The sequence below is a fragment of the Heliangelus exortis genome, chromosome Z (genome assembly GCF_036169615.1).
Source record: "Heliangelus exortis chromosome Z, bHelExo1.hap1, whole genome shotgun sequence".
Lineage (NCBI taxonomy): Eukaryota > Metazoa > Chordata > Aves > Apodiformes > Trochilidae > Heliangelus > Heliangelus exortis.
This window is the reverse complement of record NC_092454.1, coordinates 57,079,222-57,097,661: the sequence shown is the minus strand read 5'-3', so window position 1 is coordinate 57,097,661 and position 18,440 is coordinate 57,079,222. Positions and strand designations below refer to the sequence as shown.

The window sequence follows — 18,440 nt, the reverse complement described above, 5'->3', positions numbered from 1 at the left end:
GAGACTCAACAAACAACTTCTATGGTATGTATATAGTACCAAGGATGAGATAAAAGCTCCTTATTTTTATATTTCCCTCATGCACATGCAGCATTTTATTGAAAGGAATCTGAGAAAAAAATGTTACCCATAACTACTAAGATAGAATGTTCTGTGACCTTTAATTAAATTCCTTAAGTATGCTGTGATGCTGTGTGAGCAGAAGTCATTTAATTTGGAGTGACTAATAATTAAAAGGCAACCAAGTATTCATTTCCAACCTATATGGTTCATAGCAATTACTTTCTCTAGTGGCAGAGTTCAGCTGATTTATTACTAATATTTATGGGTGATGTAAGCTCACCATGGGCAATCTCCTGTTGTGGATTCTGCCAAGTACATCCAGATGGAAAAAGACAAATGGAGTCTCAGGAAGCCTTCAGTAGGGTCAACATTCCAAGATCTTTTCTGTTCTGTCATTTTTGGAACAATGTCTACAGCACACTTCCAGAAGTCATCAGCAACTCACTGAAGAGCAAGAGGGAGAAGGCAGCTTATTTATTTTAAAGACTCCCAGCCGAAGGAACTGTACAACTTTTTAATAAACATCACTATCATTTACATTGTTTTTCTCCAGGAAGATATTTTAACCTATTTTAACCTATATTTTAACCTAACCAAGCATAAAGTGAAGGTTGCTCTCTCAATGAAACCATACCAAGAGAAGGACTATTGCAAGTATATATGAAGAAAAAAAAAGCTACTGCTTTAGAATTTTTGTCACTGTAAAAAGTAACCGATGCTGTCACTTTTTATTTAGTATTTAGTATAGGACAAAGAATTCTAGAGCTATGAGACCTTGGTGTGTCTTCTGAATTAAATGTATCTTTCTAAATCAACATTTTAGAAGCTGTGGCTTGCTACTGCTTTTCTTTCTCAAAACAGGTAACAAAATTCAAAATAGCTGCAAGTTGACAAAAACTAAGGAATAGTCTGTGCATTCTTGTTACTTCTAGTCTTTTCTGAATAAAGTATTATGAAACATCTCAAAATGGAGTACCATAAAATGATAGATTTTAGTCCCTACGTAACAACATCTGCTCTAAATATTGGTTCAAAATGACTACAAAGAAAATGACTTGCCTAAAGTGACTTCACATTAGTTTGAGTGAATGCAAATATTTGTCTAAGCTCTTAACTATTAATGTGAACATGTAGAATTTCCTTAGAGTGTGTGCTTCCCCAAACTACTAATGCTTACCTTAGAGACTAAAATTTTCTCTATAGGGTTAGAAAAAAATGTCACAATAACCACATAAACAGTTTCCTAGTACACTCTGGATACATTAGTAACAGCTATTGTTAATACAAGCCCTAAATAACATTGCAGCTCTGAAAAAGAATTTAAAATATCTAGCACACCCAAAGGAATCTTCTGAGAAGTTGGTAAACAATTCTTTTGTAATTGTTTTGTGGTAACTCCAGTCTTAAGCACTGGGTATACTTCTCTCATTTTAAATAAAACACCTCACTGAGCAAAGTATTAATCAACATCCTTCCTCTTTCTCAGATAGTTTGAAAGAAACTCCAAAAATAAATCTTTAAACACTTTTGTTTCAAAACCAAAAAGACATCCCCCAAGAACAGCCAATATATCTTTTTCAAGATCACATGTTGGGCTGGTGAGTTTTTTTGACTGAAATAATTTTATAAGTGAAATACTACTCTGAGTCTAGGTGGCCTACATATTGTAATATTTCAGGACCATTTCTGTTACATCTCCAAAGCCACATTTAAGCCCAAGTGAAATGTGCATAGAATTTACACTAAGTACTAATTCCAAGACTGTTGGACACTTACTAAAATAGAGTTTCAACAGGGTTGAACAGAACTGGAGGGTTTAGCTTAGCAGACACCTTTCTAACCGGTCCTTTTCACTACAAAACAGGACCCAAAATGTCACAGTCCATTAAGTTTTGTTCTAATTAAAAGTTTAAAAAATTCCAAACTTTAAAGCAAATTTAAATGAAGTGACAGCATTGGTTACTTTTTACAGTGATAAAAATGGAAATATGTATTTAAGTATTCTCTTGAGGTATTTATAAGGAAGCCTTTTTATTCACATATGCACTTAATCACTGAATGCTAATTAGGAATTTGTCTTTTGAATTTCCTGATTTGTGCCAATGACTTTAGAATAGAAATAGTTGATCAAATTTGTGTTTAATATGTCTAGATTCATCCTTTCAGTGTTTTCTCTTTTATTGCCTAATATCATAAACAATTCAGTTCCGCTGTCTTTTTCTTTCCAAAAATATAATTTAGAATTCCACAAATTTAGACAAAAATGTATGAAACCCAAATGAAGTAGTTATACAGTCTTCTTATTGTGGCTTTGCATTTTCAGCAATATAATGAAGAGTAGATTTCAGTGTCCCTATAAAGAAAATGAGCATTACTTTCATGAGCTTTATTAGTCGTAGAGAATATATGTGTGCTTTAAGCCTCACTGGAGGAGAAAGAATAAAAAAAAAAAAAAAAGGAAAAAAAAGAAAAAAACTGTAATTGACATCAGTATAACAATAAAGGGGAAAATGCTGATTTTCTGTTAAGTTGCAGTTTTCTTCATAAGCCATACAAAATTAAACTTACGCTATTTTTAAATATGTAGTCGTCATGCATTTCTCCAGTACTTGAAAGTGCTTTTTTTGTAGTTTTGTCATCTGTCAATGTTCAGAACAAGCTATGCCAGATTCACTTCCTGCTCTTCGAATATGTTCTTGAAGAGATATGCATCATAGCATCATACGTCTTATTTCAAAAATGTAGATTGTTTAACTATGCTTGCACAGTTTTGGTGACTGCATTATTATGAGCACGAGAGGGGAGCAAAGGAAAGGCAAGTTTGATAACTTGGAGTGACACTCCTTTTTCATTGTTGTCTGTGTTGCAGTTCATCTTCCAGCATGAGTACTTAGCCATGTGTGAAATCATTGCACTTCCTTACCAGAGTTAAAGCAAGTGTAATCTCTCTGTGTTTCTAGAAATGACATAAAAACATTTAATTCCTTATGCTTTTGCAAAATTAATTACTTTCCTATATTGCCAAATACAGGATTATGTGTGTATTCCACTGGAAGTATGACATTAAATGTTACTATTCAGAAGAAATGTTGACTTATCTTAGCTAAATTTTTAGAACAGTTTTTGTTTTGCTTTGTTTTGCTTTGGGTTTTTGTTTGTTTTTTAACAAATATTCTTTGAACTTGCTTTTTTAGAAAGGGATTTGTTTGCTTTCTTAGGACTTCTGTCTGCTTATCATAGTCTTATCAAGGTTCTTTTCTGTGTGACAGGAACTTTAATTGTACTATTCTACATCCTGTGAATACCTGCTGCATAGCTGTCTTTGTCTCTCTCTCTCTAATTTTTCAATCAGTGTCCTTAGCAGACTTCATGCTAATAAGAATTACTGTGGCTATGTTAAGTTCTTAAAGGAAAACAGACAGCAGCATACTGCCTTTTCTATTATTTTTTTTTATTCCTTCATAGAAAAGAAGCCTTTTTCTTTTAAGATTTTGAATATGGACTTCCCAATTTGCTATGCAGTGCTTTCAGGATGATGATAATGAGCGTTCACAGTCTTTTGCAGATTCCCAAGAGTCCAGCATATTTTTAAATTTACATATATGCATTTACATTCAGCGTTACCTGGTGTTCAGTCTCCTTCCAAATGTCAGAGTACAGTTTAGTAAAGGTTGCAATTGAAGACAGTGTATTTCTGAATTAATTTATGTAGTAGGGGTAAGGTTGGATCAATGACTATATAACATACTCCAAAGGGTAGTATGAGTTTGCTGAAATTACTAACCTGTTCCTTAGCAAAAACCCCTCTGGTATATGAAAAACTGCATAAGGGTTGGGTTTTGGGGTTGTGGGGTTTTTTGTCATTTTTGGGGTTTCTTGCCTGTTATTTATGGCATTAGGATGTATTCATGTTTGCTTTGGGAGGTGTTTATCTTTTGTAAGTTAACACTGACAAGGGTCACAACTCACCTTGCCCTTTGCATGTGCTGCAGGGTGGGTGAGTTAACTGAGATGCTACTGTAGGAGTTGTCTCCTGAAAGCTGGGTTTTGAATCTGCCTACATGTGTGCATTAACACAAATATCTGATTAATCCTTGATGCTATGCTAGAGTATCTCAGTGTTGATGTGATTAATTATTAATGCAGCTTCAGGTATGATGCTGCTGCTGGATGCACTCTAAAACTTTTATCATAACATACTGGTGGTGGCAGAAGGATATATGCTAGTTCAGTTTTTGCTTTGTTATGTAAAGTTACTACTCTTTGTTCTACTGGATGTTTATCATATATTTGATTTTAAAAAAATTTAAGCCTGAAAGGGCTTGGATAGCTATGGTTTTACAAAAGAGCTTTACATAAGTGTTATGCAAGCCCATGAAGGCCATTGTCTGTAAAAGCTTCTGTGTTTTTCCTCAAGCAGAGTGGGTAGTCTATCTGTATAAAAATGGTGGGAAACAGCAAGATACTGCAGATGTTAAAAGCTTACATGAGTTCAGGAAAAAATAGGCATGTTCATGGTAGACAACTATATGAAGATCTACCTAATGCAAAATTTGTTAAGAAGCTTGAGTTAGAAATTGTTTGAAACTGGGATAAGACTCTACAGAGGTATTTCTGTGTGACTTTTGTATTGCTGTATTCTTGCCATGGCACTAGCTTTTTTTAGTTTTTCACATTATTGTGCTAAGTATACCACTTGTTTCTCCTAGACCAGTTCTTTTTTGTTGTTGTTGTTGTGTATATTTTTTTGTTTGGGGTTGTTTTGGTTTTTTACTTATAAAACCTTACAAATGCATTTCAAGACTAAATTTCATTACATTTCTCCTTGATCGGGTAGCTGTGTTTGCTGGGGTTGGAGAGAGGCAGTGTAGACAAATTATCCATAGCAAATGCAGAAGATACGAGCACAGATGACTAAATATGGAATGTAAGCACATGCGAATAGCATCTTATTCTGATGTTATGCATCTTAAACTGTAGAGGCAGTTTCTAGGCACTCTTAGTAGGCACCTCTTTCATTTGTTCAGGATCTACAGGTGAAGACTTGATGGGGAAAAAGATCCTTTTGTGTCCCTATTTACACTGAATATTCATTTTTGCCAACACAGGACTAGTAACAACACAGGAAATAATGACTTAATATGACAGGAAGGTAAATAGTTTGACTGTCTTAAAGTTTCCTGTAGTAATTACAGCAGGCAAGCAATTTCTTGTAGGATTAGAGATTAGAGATGCAGTCACAAGGTTAGATCTACTGACACAGCATGTTTCACAGTTCCTTACTTAAAGGCAAGAGTAGGCTCTCTCTGATATAGCTGACTTCTTTTTCTTTTCTTTTTTTCTTTCTTTTTTTTTTTTTTTTTTTTTTTTTTTGTTAATTAACAAAACAAAATGTTTCTTCTTCTGGCTTATGATGTAGTTAATTTTTGCATATGCAGTGCAAAATTTGTCAATGTCAAACTGCAAATTTTTAGAATTGTTCAAAAAAGTGAGAGCATCTCTTTTCCACAGTTCTTTTGTTTCAGCCTAGGATTGTCTTCTGGGTTGCAAGCATATGGCTGATGTCCAACTTTTATTCCACCAGCACCCCCTAGCCCTTCTCTTCAGAACTGCTTTCTAAAAGCTTATCTCCGAGCTGGTATTATTACGATTGTTGTGACCCAGGTGCAGGATCCTGCACTTGGTCTTGTTGAACGTCATGAGGTTCACCTGGGCTCACCTTCCCAGCTTGACCAGGTCCTTTTGGATGACATTCTGTACCTCTGGTATATTGGCAGCACCACTCAGCTTGGTGTCATCTGCAAACTTGCTGATGATGCATTCAGTCTCTCTGTATCTTTGATAAAAATATTAAACAGTACAGGACCCAATATGGGCCCCAGAGAGACACCACTTGTAACAGGTCTCCAACTGAACTTCAAGCCATTGACCTCTCCCCTCTGGATGTGATCTTCCAGCCAAGTTCCTTACCCACTGAACAGCCCACCCATCAAATCTGTATCCCTCCAACTTGGCAAGTAGGATATTATGGGGATCTTGTCAAATGCCTTACAAAAATCCAGGTAGATCACATCAGTAGGTCATCCTTTGTCCACTGATACAATGACTCTATCATAGAAAGACACAATGTTCACAAGGCAGGATTTGCCCTGAGTGAAGCCATGTTGGTTGTCTTTGATCACCTCCCTGTCCTCCATGTGTCTTGTCAGACCTAGGAGAATCCACACCATGATCTTCCCATGCACAGAGGTGAGGCTGACAGTTCAGTAGTTACCAGGATCCTCCTAGCTACCCTTTTTTTGAATGGGTGTAATGTGTCCCTTCTTAAAGGCACCAGGGATGTCCTTTTACTGCCATGACTTTTCAGATACTGTGGAGAGTGGCTTGGCGACTACACCAATTCTCTCAGGACTCTGAGATGCCTCTCATCAGGTTGCTTTTAATACAAGAGGTTTTGGGTTTTGGAGAAAAATTCATATGTTAAAAGGGAAACTGGAGTGCACCATATTATTGGGCTTTGAAAAGTGAATTTGAGCCATTTTAGTCTTGTAGAGAAAAACCTTGTAAAAGCTATTTTCAACTGTATTCAAAAGATCTCTTTCTGAATCTGGTTATCTACATGTTTGCTGTTTTTAGGAGAAAGAAGGCACTGAACTGAATTGTTGCATATGAATTTTTATGAGTTTTATATTGCATAGCTCTTAGCTACAGTATGAACAGTGGAAGCTAAAGTGCTGCTTCATTCTGTGGTGCTTTTGCTTTCATTATTTACTGTTTACCACTGGGCACATAAGTGAATTACTGCTTTTACTGAATAAAAAGTTTCTGCCTTCAGCAATGACATCTATTTTTTTGCAGCTAACGTATGGTTTATGCTCCTCAAAAAGAGGTGTATTTAGAAGTCATTAATATTAGGACCGAATTATTGAAAGCAAGAAGTAGAAATGAAAGTCGTGAAAGAGCAAGAAGGGTTGATTCACGGACACAACTGGAGTGGCAATCTAGTTTCATTTCAGATACATTAGGATGTATCCCCTCGACCTGTGTGTCCAGAACATCACAGATCTCACATAAGGACTCCCAGCAGTGGCACATTATTTATTCATGCACCTAAGTTAGCAAAAAATAATATTTCAGCTACTGATTACCTTAGGTGAGGTAATGCTGCTGTGAGGATATTAAGGGTTAAGGGGATTAGTTTTTAAATGTGTGCTTCACTTCTATGGTGTTTCTTGTGGTCACCTGAATATTATAACCACAGTTGATCAAACAGGTACATAGTGAAATGTAGTTTTCGTGAAGGGCTTTTGACTGTCATATGGCAAATTTTGCTGCCTTGTAGAGGCACCATCGGTTGCACATTCTATAGGAAATGGAGTTTAATAGGAGCCTGTAAGACTGTAGTAGATCTAACGCTGTAAAACCTACAAACAGAAATACAGGGGCTACAGGAAACCTTGGAATAAAGTGCGTGAGTTAATAAAGGTTGCAACTTCAGAAACCAACCACTTTTCCTCTTTTCTTGCAACAAATGCTATTTCAGAGTTGCTTCCGAGGATCTCAGATCTTAAGGAAAATATTCATAAAGGGAAATAATCAGTATACCAGAGGGAAGTTGCTTGATGGTACCTTTTTTATGTTAAAAAAATGTCTGAAAAGAGGGTACCAAACTTATGATTGTGAGCGTATAATACCATTTATACAGAGGATATTTAAATCTAGACAGTGTGAAAGGTCAGAGCTAAAAGATACTCTGAGAAGATTTGAATTCAGAAGCTGTCATGTAGAAACTAGAGTTAAATAATTCAGTCTCCTCTGGCACTGGAAGGCAAGGCATAATATTGTAGGATTACAGTTCACGTACAATGATATTGCCAAGTAAACCTTAGAGGGAAAGAAATGGAGTTTCATTGAAGAGTATTTAAAGTTGTATTTCTTTTGTATTCTGGTGATAATCTAGCAAGCTAACCATCCATAATTTTTATTATTATTATTATTATTATTATTATTATTATTATTATTATTATTATTATTATTGCTGTTGTCATTGTTACTACTGTTTTGGAAAAAAAAAAAAAAAAAAGGTAATAAAATTAAAATAATGAGGATGCTTTGGGCTTTGGTTCTAGGAACTGAAACAAAGCTAATAATGGAGTCTTTTTGCTTTCCAGTGCCTCCAGTGGGGTAAGCATTTCTCACTGTTTTCACTCTGGCTGTTGTGCAGGTGGTTGACCAGATTGACACGCTGACATCTGACTTGCAGCTGGAGGATGAGATGACAGACAGTTCCAAAACGGACACACTCAACAGCAGCTCCAGCAGCACAACAGCTTCCAGCTTGGAGAAAGTCAAGGTGCGGGGCAACGCACCACTCATCAAACCCCCTGCACACCCCTCTGCTATCCTCACAGTGCTGCGGAAGCCAAATCCACCCCCACCTCCTCCACGACTGACACCCATCAAACGTGATGAGCCTCCCAGGCTGCCTCCTGCAGCCAAACCTGTCAAGACTAATGGTACCCTACTGCGAAATGGGGGCTTGCCAGTCGGGCCCAACCGTGTCCCAAATGGAGATATGTGCTGTATACCGAACAGTAATTTAGAGAAAGTTGCAATGCAGCCTCTGATGCACAGACCTGAGAAAGAGCGGTGTTCTCAGCCAGGAGCGAGGGAACGGGTACGATTTAGTGAAAAAGTGCAGTACCATGGCTATTGCCCTGACTGTGATGTTCGGTATAACATTAAAAACAGGGAGGTGCACTTGCACGGTGAGCCTGCCCGTGCTGTGGGAAAGCTGCCCCACCAGTGCCCGCCCCTGCCACCTCCACCGCCTCCGCTGCCTCCGTTTCCTCTGGAAAATGGAGGGCTGGGAATAAGTCCCAGTAATAGCTTTCCTCCTCCAAGACCTGCAACTGTGCCTCCACAAACTGCATCAAAACCCCAGAAGACCATCTTGAGAAAATCGACCACTACAACAGTGTGATGTATGCCACCTGAAACAACTCTGTTTTTTTCCTATATATAAACATAAATAGGTAATGAGCACTTTCTACTTCAGCAATAAAAAGACCAAATGTATTACTCCCTCTGTCCAGTGAAGTGGCATAAAAACCCCATGGTAAGTATAAAGAGGAATGCTTGTTGATTTTACTTTACTCACCAAAAGGTGTCATTATGGCAAAGGATGCTGAAAACTCTTCATGGTTTAGCTCCCAAGCTGTAAATGTCTGTTGCAGCTTCGTATCTTCAGCATCATTTAAAACAGAGAAAAGACATTTCAGTTTGAAAATACTGAGTGGCAATTCATGATATATTTTGATCTACTTACATAAGGTTACAACTGGTGCTTCTGGGTTTTGGGAAACTTTCTGTTTCTAGCAAATATTTTTTAAAATGCCATTTGATGAAGCAAAATAGAGTGACATATAATAGCTTCTATTATACTTCTTCTTTGCCTCACTGCTAGGGCAAAGGCATTGTGTCTTGAGCAGTACAATAGGAACTAATAGTTCAACTTTCAGGCACCGTGGTCTTTGCTGTGGAATCAAAGAAATAATTGAAAGGTATGTTGGCATGGCTTTGGAAAACTGGATTATCTCTCATTTTATTTCTCACTTTCTTGATGTGCCATACCATGGTGAAGTACACTGTTTTCAGATGAGTAGGGATAGTCCTATCCAATTCCCCCCTATTTGTTCTGCTCTATCTGCAAAAATCTAGAAATACTTTATCTCCTGTGTGATGGCAGTAGACTAAAACAACAAGGCGCAGTTCTACATTTTTTACAAAGCTCTGGTCTGGTGCAAATCTGTTTCTGAAGGCAGAGAAAATTTTGCCTGAGGCCTTCAGGGACATCCACTTAATTCAAGTAAAGAGCTTTGAAGCTGAAAAGCTCTTTACAGTTATGAAGCATTAACACACAAAACAAGATATTTTACATGTTATCACATTTTGATGATGAACCCAATTAATATTCTTACTAGTTGAAATACAAGTTCCCAGTGCTTTTAATTATTTTGTGAAAGAACATTTTTTTCTTCTCACAGAGAACTGTTGATACCTAGAGTTAAAATATATCTGACCAGTGAAGAAAAGCTGATAATTAATCTGTTATTTACAAATGTTGTGCCAAATTAATCTCAAATAGCCCAAAAGCAGGTGCTATATAAAAGCAGTATGTTTTTTTTCATCTGAAATGTAAAATGTACTCTATGGCAAAACAGACAAAACAGATTTTTAATTTAAATTTCCATTTACATGCACTAATAGGTAATAAATTGCAAACAAATCTTTAAGCAGCTTACGTGTATATAAATTATAATACATTTATAGTATTTAACAAAAATTTTAAGAAGCATCATGACAAAAATTTCAACAGATAGCAAATCTTTTAAAACTTTTGCAGGAGACAAAGTTTATGGTTTGTGCAAATACACATTTAGGATCTAAACCTTCATGTTGTATACCTTGCATAAAAGTGGCAAAGCAAGGAAATTGCTTAATCGTACCTCCTCTACATGCTCTCCATGTAGTTTTCATTATGAACTTCACATTTTGTGTTGTTTGACTGTACTTAATATCATGAGAGCTGTTGCCAAGCAAAGTCCCAGCCCTTGCAGGAGGACGCAGTAACGGGGTCTGCATGTGTGCAAGATTTTGGCTGCCCAAATAAAGTTTCTGTGTGCAGGGTTCTGCTCACACCCTAGGATTCCACAGAATCTCCCTTGCTCACACATTGAAAATCACATTTAAAATTTTTGGAGTAATGTGTGAACATGTCCACATTGCATATCTACAGGCTTTTCTTTTACAAAGAAAATATTTACTGTCTATTTTACTTTATGACTACCAGTTATTACAAGCTAGTCTAATAGTTTTCCTTCTTAAAAGAACTGTTGTGTACAAGAAATTATAGGATAATGCAAATCAAAATTTGCATATTTAATATAAAATATTTAGTTTTCCTCTTAAATTAGAGAAAGTAGCACTGAATAATTTTAGGAGCGAAGGTCTTCTGCATGTTTTACCTTGCTTGGCTCAATTTTTCCAGTATAAACTCACCTGTGATACTGGACCACAGTGTATCTTCTTTGGATTCTGCTGCCAAGTTTGTCAGAATCTCATAAATATGTTAGTATGTCCAAATTACATGCTGTGCTATACTGACATGCATTGATATGTATGTACATTGCAGTTCTCCTGCAGTGTTGACTGTTCTCAGCTCTGAAAAATTTAAGCAGCATCTGACTTAGCGTCTTGTTATTTGTCCTCTCTTTCAGAGGCACTTTCTTGTCTCTTTCCCCATGCCTCCCGACTACCCTTTCTCTAGCTACTTCCCTTCTCTATGTGTTTCATGGTAAAAAAGTGCTGTGCTACAAAACCAAAAGATGGAGCTTTTCAAATGCAGTACTACTTTTTGCCAGAAGTGCAGTTTCCAAATGTGAAGGAAATGCATTGTTTTTCTGCAAAGTTTGCTAACCCAGGCTTTCTTTAATTCACCAAAGTGTTCCAAGGTCTCTGTTAAATCATGGTATTGAACGTTGAAACAATTGTTCTGTTCTAATGAGAACATCCCTGGCCTTTGTCCTATTTTAAATTATTTTTAACATTATTAACATTTTCATGGTATTAACATAAAAGAATAAATTTCAGGTTAAAACACTAGCAAAGCATAGAAAACCATTAACTTTAAGCTTTTCAGCACTGTCTGGAAATGTCTAATAAAAACAACATAAGAAAGAATGCATCTCTATCTTAACCCAGCTATGTTTTTTACATTTCTATTAGGAATGTAATCTCCATGAAGCATTTTTTAACATCTAAAACATGTTTCTTACCTTTCTGAGGAAAACAGTATGAACTAACCAGTTCTGGACAGAAATTGTCTGCCTTGTAAATGTAAATGTAGTATCTTTCAGATTATATTTAGAGTTTTGCAAAGATGTTAATACCTGAAAAACTGAAAGGCCAGAAAAAGTACTCAGAGCTTTAATGGAGTATTTGTCATCTTTTCAGATTGCTTCTCAGTTTTCAATTCCTCAAAGGCTTTTTAAAGTTTTAATTGTCCAGACCTAGTCTTCTTATGTGCAAATAGAAGGAGATGGTGGTTTATGTCTATTTAATGAAGGGAATGAGTTTAGGAAAATGAAAGAAGCCATGTAAATGTCCTCATTTGTAATAATGACACTGATTAATAAAAGCTGGCATATGGATGCTTTGTAAGAAAAGAACATTAGGAGAAAAAATCCAATGACAATCCTTTTTAAGGATGTAAGGTAAGAATATTGAAAAAGATCATGGCTCTTTTTATCACCTAATGAAAGTCATTGTTTGTCATTAGCTCTTATCTTTTGGAGTTGTTAAGCCTTTCATCTAATCATCCATTGTTCACATATACAAGAAAATATTCCAAGTCTTCATCTTTCTTTTATTATGAAATCAGTATTTGATTTTAAATGTTATATGAAGTAAGTAAAGTAGACCACAACTCCTGTTGAATTCCTTCAGATAACTTGATTATTGCTTTTGAAGCAAAGAGTGCAGTATGAATTCTTTAAATACCAGAGAGAGTCGTGTATGCCTTCTGGACCTGCTCAGATCTCTTCATTTCCATGTTCTAATAATGGCTTTCCTTTCAGTAAAACCACAAATTGTCATTTTACGTGTGGAGCTAAAATCATGCTATGACTGCTTCGTCACTTGTCTGATTTACTCTTGAAGTAGGCTTGAGTATTGGGCACATATTTATACAGAGGCAGCATTTCTCATGCTTGGTTTGCATATTTGCTACAATCCATGCTTTTTCAGAGGGGGGAACAGGGTTGTGTGTAAATGCAAAATACTTAACTGCTGTTCAGATTTGTTATAGTAACAAAATCATTGGGCTTGGAGCTGCAGTAAGGTCTTCCTAAGTTAGATATGCACCAAGTCATGTGTTAGATGAAATTTCTATGGTATATGATGGTAAGAACAATGATTGGAATACTTAACCTGAGAAACATTGGCACCTAATGAATAAACATACTGTATTCTGTTAACTAACTCACTACCCTGCAGCACAGTGCATGCAAACTGCAGTTCAGTCTTGTCTTTGGTAGCAGTTACATGGAGATGGGTTTTAAGTGAAAAAACCTATCAGGGTTTTTTACCTCACTGTCTGGTTTTGTGGTAGAGAGGAATCTAAGCACAAGTTTGCTGGACAGTGGCCCCATGCTCTGGTTTTTGTTTGTTTGTTTGTTTGTTTGTTTTTCTTCACATTTGTTCTTGCACAGCAAAGTCCTGTTATTACTAGATTGTGGGAGGATTTTTTAAGAAATTTCATGGTGCACTGCATCAATCAGCTGCACTGCTTTATTTCGGTGGTCTAAGCCTCTGGTCCATGGCTGTATTTAGGTTGCCCTGTGTTTTATGATGCTGAATCTTTGGAAACTTTCTTATGATTCTGAATTGGTCTCCTGTCAGATTATAAAACAGGATGAGAATCTCTCATGCAAGTATGACCATGAGAACCTATAAACTTTCAGATTTTGCCTAACTGTTTTTGTTATTGTAGGACCATGTATCTTTTATAATTTGAAATTTTTTTTTATAGAGAGATGAGAAAAAATTCAGCTATAATCCAGCAAAAAACGTAGGACATAAATTGCACCTGTTAACCAGCCAACAGCATTCCTTTGAACAATGTGTAAGAGCAGGGCCACTCTACTGCCTTGTTTGTGGAAGATAAAGAGTGGAGCTCCAGAAAATGATGCATCTTCTCCTCAAGAGAAAAGTTTTTCCTTTCATCCTGGGAAATTTAATGTCTATACAAAGGCTTTTAAGGAACTAAGCAGTTTCCTTCAGTGTTAGTTGTAAATTATGACAAATTATGTAAATTATAGTAAGAAATTGTATTTTTATAACTGTTTTTTAATCTCCATTCTGTCCCTTTTTGTTGCTCACCTTATCTTTTTGACTAAATTCTTTTGCAATCTTGCAAACAATAAAAAAAAAAAAAATCACAAGACCGGACTATTAATAGATCAGTTATAAAAAAAAAAAAACAACAAAAAGGAACTTTGAACAAATATGTCTGAGTATATTCTTCAGCAGTACTTGTGTGATGATTACTGTATCAATCTGTGCCTTTTTTTTGATAGGGTTGTTATAATTATTTTAAGGTTAATCTTGAATCACTTTAAGCATAAGAAAGCAAGAAAAAAACCCAGTCCATGGCAGAATTTTTCATAGTACTGTTTATTTCCGTTCCAGTTTAATGTTCACTTCTCTAAGTAATAGTTACCAATGCATGTCAGTCTCCTTCCTAGATTAATTAGCATATGAAAACCAAAACATGATAACTTCTCTTTTTGTATAAATCTTTAATGCCTACAGAATATTTTGGTTTTCATTTTTTGCAAATACAGTGATGATTGTGTTTGAAGCTACCAGTTACATCGTATTCTGTCACAAAGGAGGAACTGAAGTATGATAATTTTAATCTTTGAATGTTTTCCTTCAGTTTCACAATTTCAACATAATCACATGGATCAACTTTATAATTTTAGTTTTGGAATTTGGACCCAAGGAGGCAAAACACCGTGTTTAGCAGTCATGGCAAAGAGCCTAAGACAACACCAGTGGAAGATAACTTTTGAAGCAAAGCCAGTGTACTTTTCTCACACCCGCTACATAAATGTTGGTTACAGAATCTTCCTGGTACTACATAAATGGTATTGGTATGTCTGTCTGTTCCAGTTTCCTTGTCATTTATAAAAAACATTCTATGGTGATGTCTGCTTTGTTAGACACTAGGTTTGCAAATATCTGGTATTAGGAAATACTAATTCATTGAAGAAAATAAGAAGCAAAAGAAGAACCTTGCTAATCTCACAGTATTAAATATATTTACTCTCATGAGAGAACTATATGGCAGCTTTTTCTTAACAGTGTATAACAAGACAAGTATAAACAAAGGCACTTTTGCTAGTATGTAGTAATTGTTACAGATGAAAATGCACTTCTTTCACATTGCACAGCAATACATCTCTCTGGACTGGTGAAATGTCTGAAGGAAATGGACTGGAGACAACATCTGAGTTTATCCATATCTGTGTGGACCAGCTTTCTCATACTGAATTGTTAAACCAGTGTAGTTGAATCAGTATCAAAGAAAGAACAGATGAAGAGATTTTTTTGTTTGCTTTCCTTTTTTTTTTTTTTTTTTTTTTAATTTTTATTTTGGGTTATAAGACAGTGTGGGCATTTCTATATCTGCAAGACAAAGAGGGTTATTTATTTAAAACATGAAACATGCACACCATTGTTAAATGGCTGTAGCACAGTGGGAGCAGTGGCTATAGTGCAAACAGAAATAATAGAGCCAGGAAAGTTTGTCCATGCTGGAATCAGCAAAATCACCTGTATTTGGAAGCTTCCTCCATTTACTGGAGAATTTTTAAAGTACAGAGGTTTTCAAAAATGTGCATAAAAAAATCTGCTGATACCTTAACTTATACTGCATTAGCAAGGCATGACTGTATTTGAAATGGTTCTCTGTTTTTAGCTCACTGGCTAAATAAAGAAATAGAAGTAACTTCTGCTCTTTGGGATATAGATGAAAAATAAGGGTGATATACTGATTAAAATAAAATTCGTGTGGTAGGACTCAAGATAGAGAAATAATATAGACAGATAAGTGGTGTTCAGTAAGACTTCTACAATTAACTATTTCTTGGCCTGATACTAAATCAGATATTAGTATTCCTTATATGGCCAGACATATCTGCTGGTCAGTGTAGTAAGAAAGTAGTGACTCAGCATACTATAGCAAAACCAAATGACACAGTTTGCCCAGGGTTTATTTCTACCAGAATAGCAGAAACGGTACTTGTCTAATTTGAAAGTTTTATTTTTTTGTATCTCTCAGATTTTCTTCTTCCCTACACCTTACTTTCTTTCTCCATAAATTCATAGTAGCATGAGAATGAGATAAAGTTTGCCTCTAACTGTTCAGCTTCATTTAACGTGGTTCAATATTACTAAGATTTATTAGATGTGACAATAACTCTCATATTCTCAGTTCACTTTTAACTGCAAACATGCCAGTCATCAAGAGGCAGTGCTAGGAACTGAACAAGAAAGAAAACTATTTACCTTCCCTGCCTTAGCATGCATTGACTGATACTGGACAGCCAGTTTGACTCCTATCCTATCACTCTGTTTACTTCTAAGTAGATGATTGACACTAGGGTCCCTGTGATTGTCATAAACAAAATGCTGTTTAATTACACATTTTGAGAGTCTTCTTGATGTGTCTGTCACAGTTTTAAATATTCACTCCAGTATGGGCTGTGCTTTTGATCCTAAAGACTCATAGTAAAGATTCTGAGACTATCCTTCATGCTTTAGTATTGAAGGTGTGTAGAGAATGGGCTTTTTAATAATTTTTTTGATCCAAAAGAAAAGCTTGTAATCAGAAACCTATATAGTTTCCTGTAAGAGTTGGACTGGTCTTCTAGACTCTTATTTTAGCCTAAAGTATAAAAGGCTGGCATTCCCTGGGGCTGTCCACTTCCAACTCAAGTATTGGTAGCTCAGGAGGTCTGTTTTTGTAGATCATTAAAATGCGGAAATAAAACACTTATTTCCTAAAACAATTTTAAGGGCATATTTGTTGCCATTAATTTTTAAATAACTCCTTATTTTTCTGAGGTGATACAAAACTTCTATCAAAAGTGATATAAAACATCTATCAAAATTCACTATCAATAGAAAAACTTATAACTTCTGTCTTGTCAAGTCTTTCAGGCAGCATGTCATGGGCAAGAAGGTCTTTCAGAATGTCTGTGGCAAATTCAAAAGCTGCTTTGTGTGTTTAGTGGAGCATAAGATCGTTTGCTGCTTATATATCAGCCCTTATTTACCCAATTGCTGTTTACAGGGCAATTGTTTACAAATTTAGAACTGCAATTTTCTTTTTCTGTATAGGAAATCAAACCCTTACTTTTTTTTATGTTTCCAAAGAGCTCTAATATTAAATGTGTGGCTCCTGCCAAGCAGTAAAATGTAGGAAAGCAAGCTTTGCATGCTTCAGAATGTCCACAATTGACCAATACCTCCTGAAATCTATTCACTGATAGGTCTTAAACATGCTTAGAACTTCCCTTGAATGGAAACTAGGCATTGTGTGTTTAAAATATCCTAGCTCTGCTATTTTAAAATCCAAGGAAAAAAATACTGTGTTTCTTTCATTAAGCAAGGTTTCCACTTTTTGAAGTTTTAACATGTAAGTGTGTAATACTCCTGACACAAATGGGCAATGACAGTCTCTGCCTCCAGAGAATTTACTAGTCCTGATTCAGGAAATGTCTGACGCCATTGAGCTAATTTTATACTGGCTGACTTAGGAACAGCAAAGTATTAAAAATGGGCAGACTGAATAGGGTGCAGTCGTCCAATAAAATACATTTTCTGTTCAGAGGGACCTAAAAGAATACCAAGGAAATAAATTACAGATTTCCCACATGTAGCTGCTTAAACAATTATTTTAAAGATCATTTTTCATAATTAGTGATGAAAAATCAAGTGGTTTTTAGGACAATCAGATTAATGAATGCTACTGAAGAGGTATCAGAAGTGAGAAGAAAAAGTAAAAGCAACATAAAAACTGCATATGGCTTTTTTTTTTTTTTTTTTTTTCTTTTCAGGACAATGAATTTTAGGAAAGCAAGCTCCCAGCTGTTCAATGGACTCCCCACAAAACTGCTTTGAAGGACAGACAGTGGAACAAAGCTGGCTGATCTTTGAAGTTTCTTTCCATAGAGCACAAGAGCCAGGTGTAGGAAATGAGGAAAGGAAGTCAAGAGACTGGCATGACTGAGCTGAGATATACTGGTCATACTAAATGCACAGACAGTGGAAGCAGGAACAGGTGTCCCAGGAACAGTATGGGGAAACTGATCAGTTGTGTAGGGATGGGGTCAGGAAGGCCGAGGTGAGATAGAGATGAACATGGAAAGGAATGCAGTGGATAATAAGAAATTCTTATTCATCCAGAAAAGGAAGGTCGATGGCAAACTGGTAACAATAAACAAGGGGAAGGCTGAGGTTACTCAACAACTTTTTTGCTGCCATCTTCACTGGAAGTCTCTCTTGCCATCCTCTCAAGTGGATGAGCCCTAAGGTGTTGACTGGGGGAGCAAAACTCCTTCCAGTGTAAAACAAGATCAGATTTGAGAATCCTGAGCATGCTAAGTCTATGGGACCTGATGAGATACATCTCAGAATCCTGAGGCAATTGGTGATGTAGTTGTCACACCACTCCCCAGGTTATTTGAAAGGTCATAGAGTAAGGTGAAGTCCTTGGAGACTGAAAAAATTGAAGCATTGTATCAATT

The 18,440-nt window shown here is 36.1% G+C and overlaps 1 protein-coding gene across 1 annotated transcript in view; it reads left to right on the top strand.

The window, feature by feature from the left end:
• The window catches only part of PRR16 (proline rich 16), a 144,818-nt gene that overhangs the window by 83,920 nt on the left and 42,458 nt on the right, over positions 1 to 18,440 (top strand). Inside the window, exon 2 of the mRNA XM_071730734.1 lies at positions 8,288 to 9,181. Coding sequence (XP_071586835.1) covers positions 8,288 to 9,046 — 759 coding nt within the window. The 3' untranslated portion in view covers positions 9,047 to 9,181. The remainder of the gene's footprint in view (positions 1 to 8,287; positions 9,182 to 18,440) is intronic.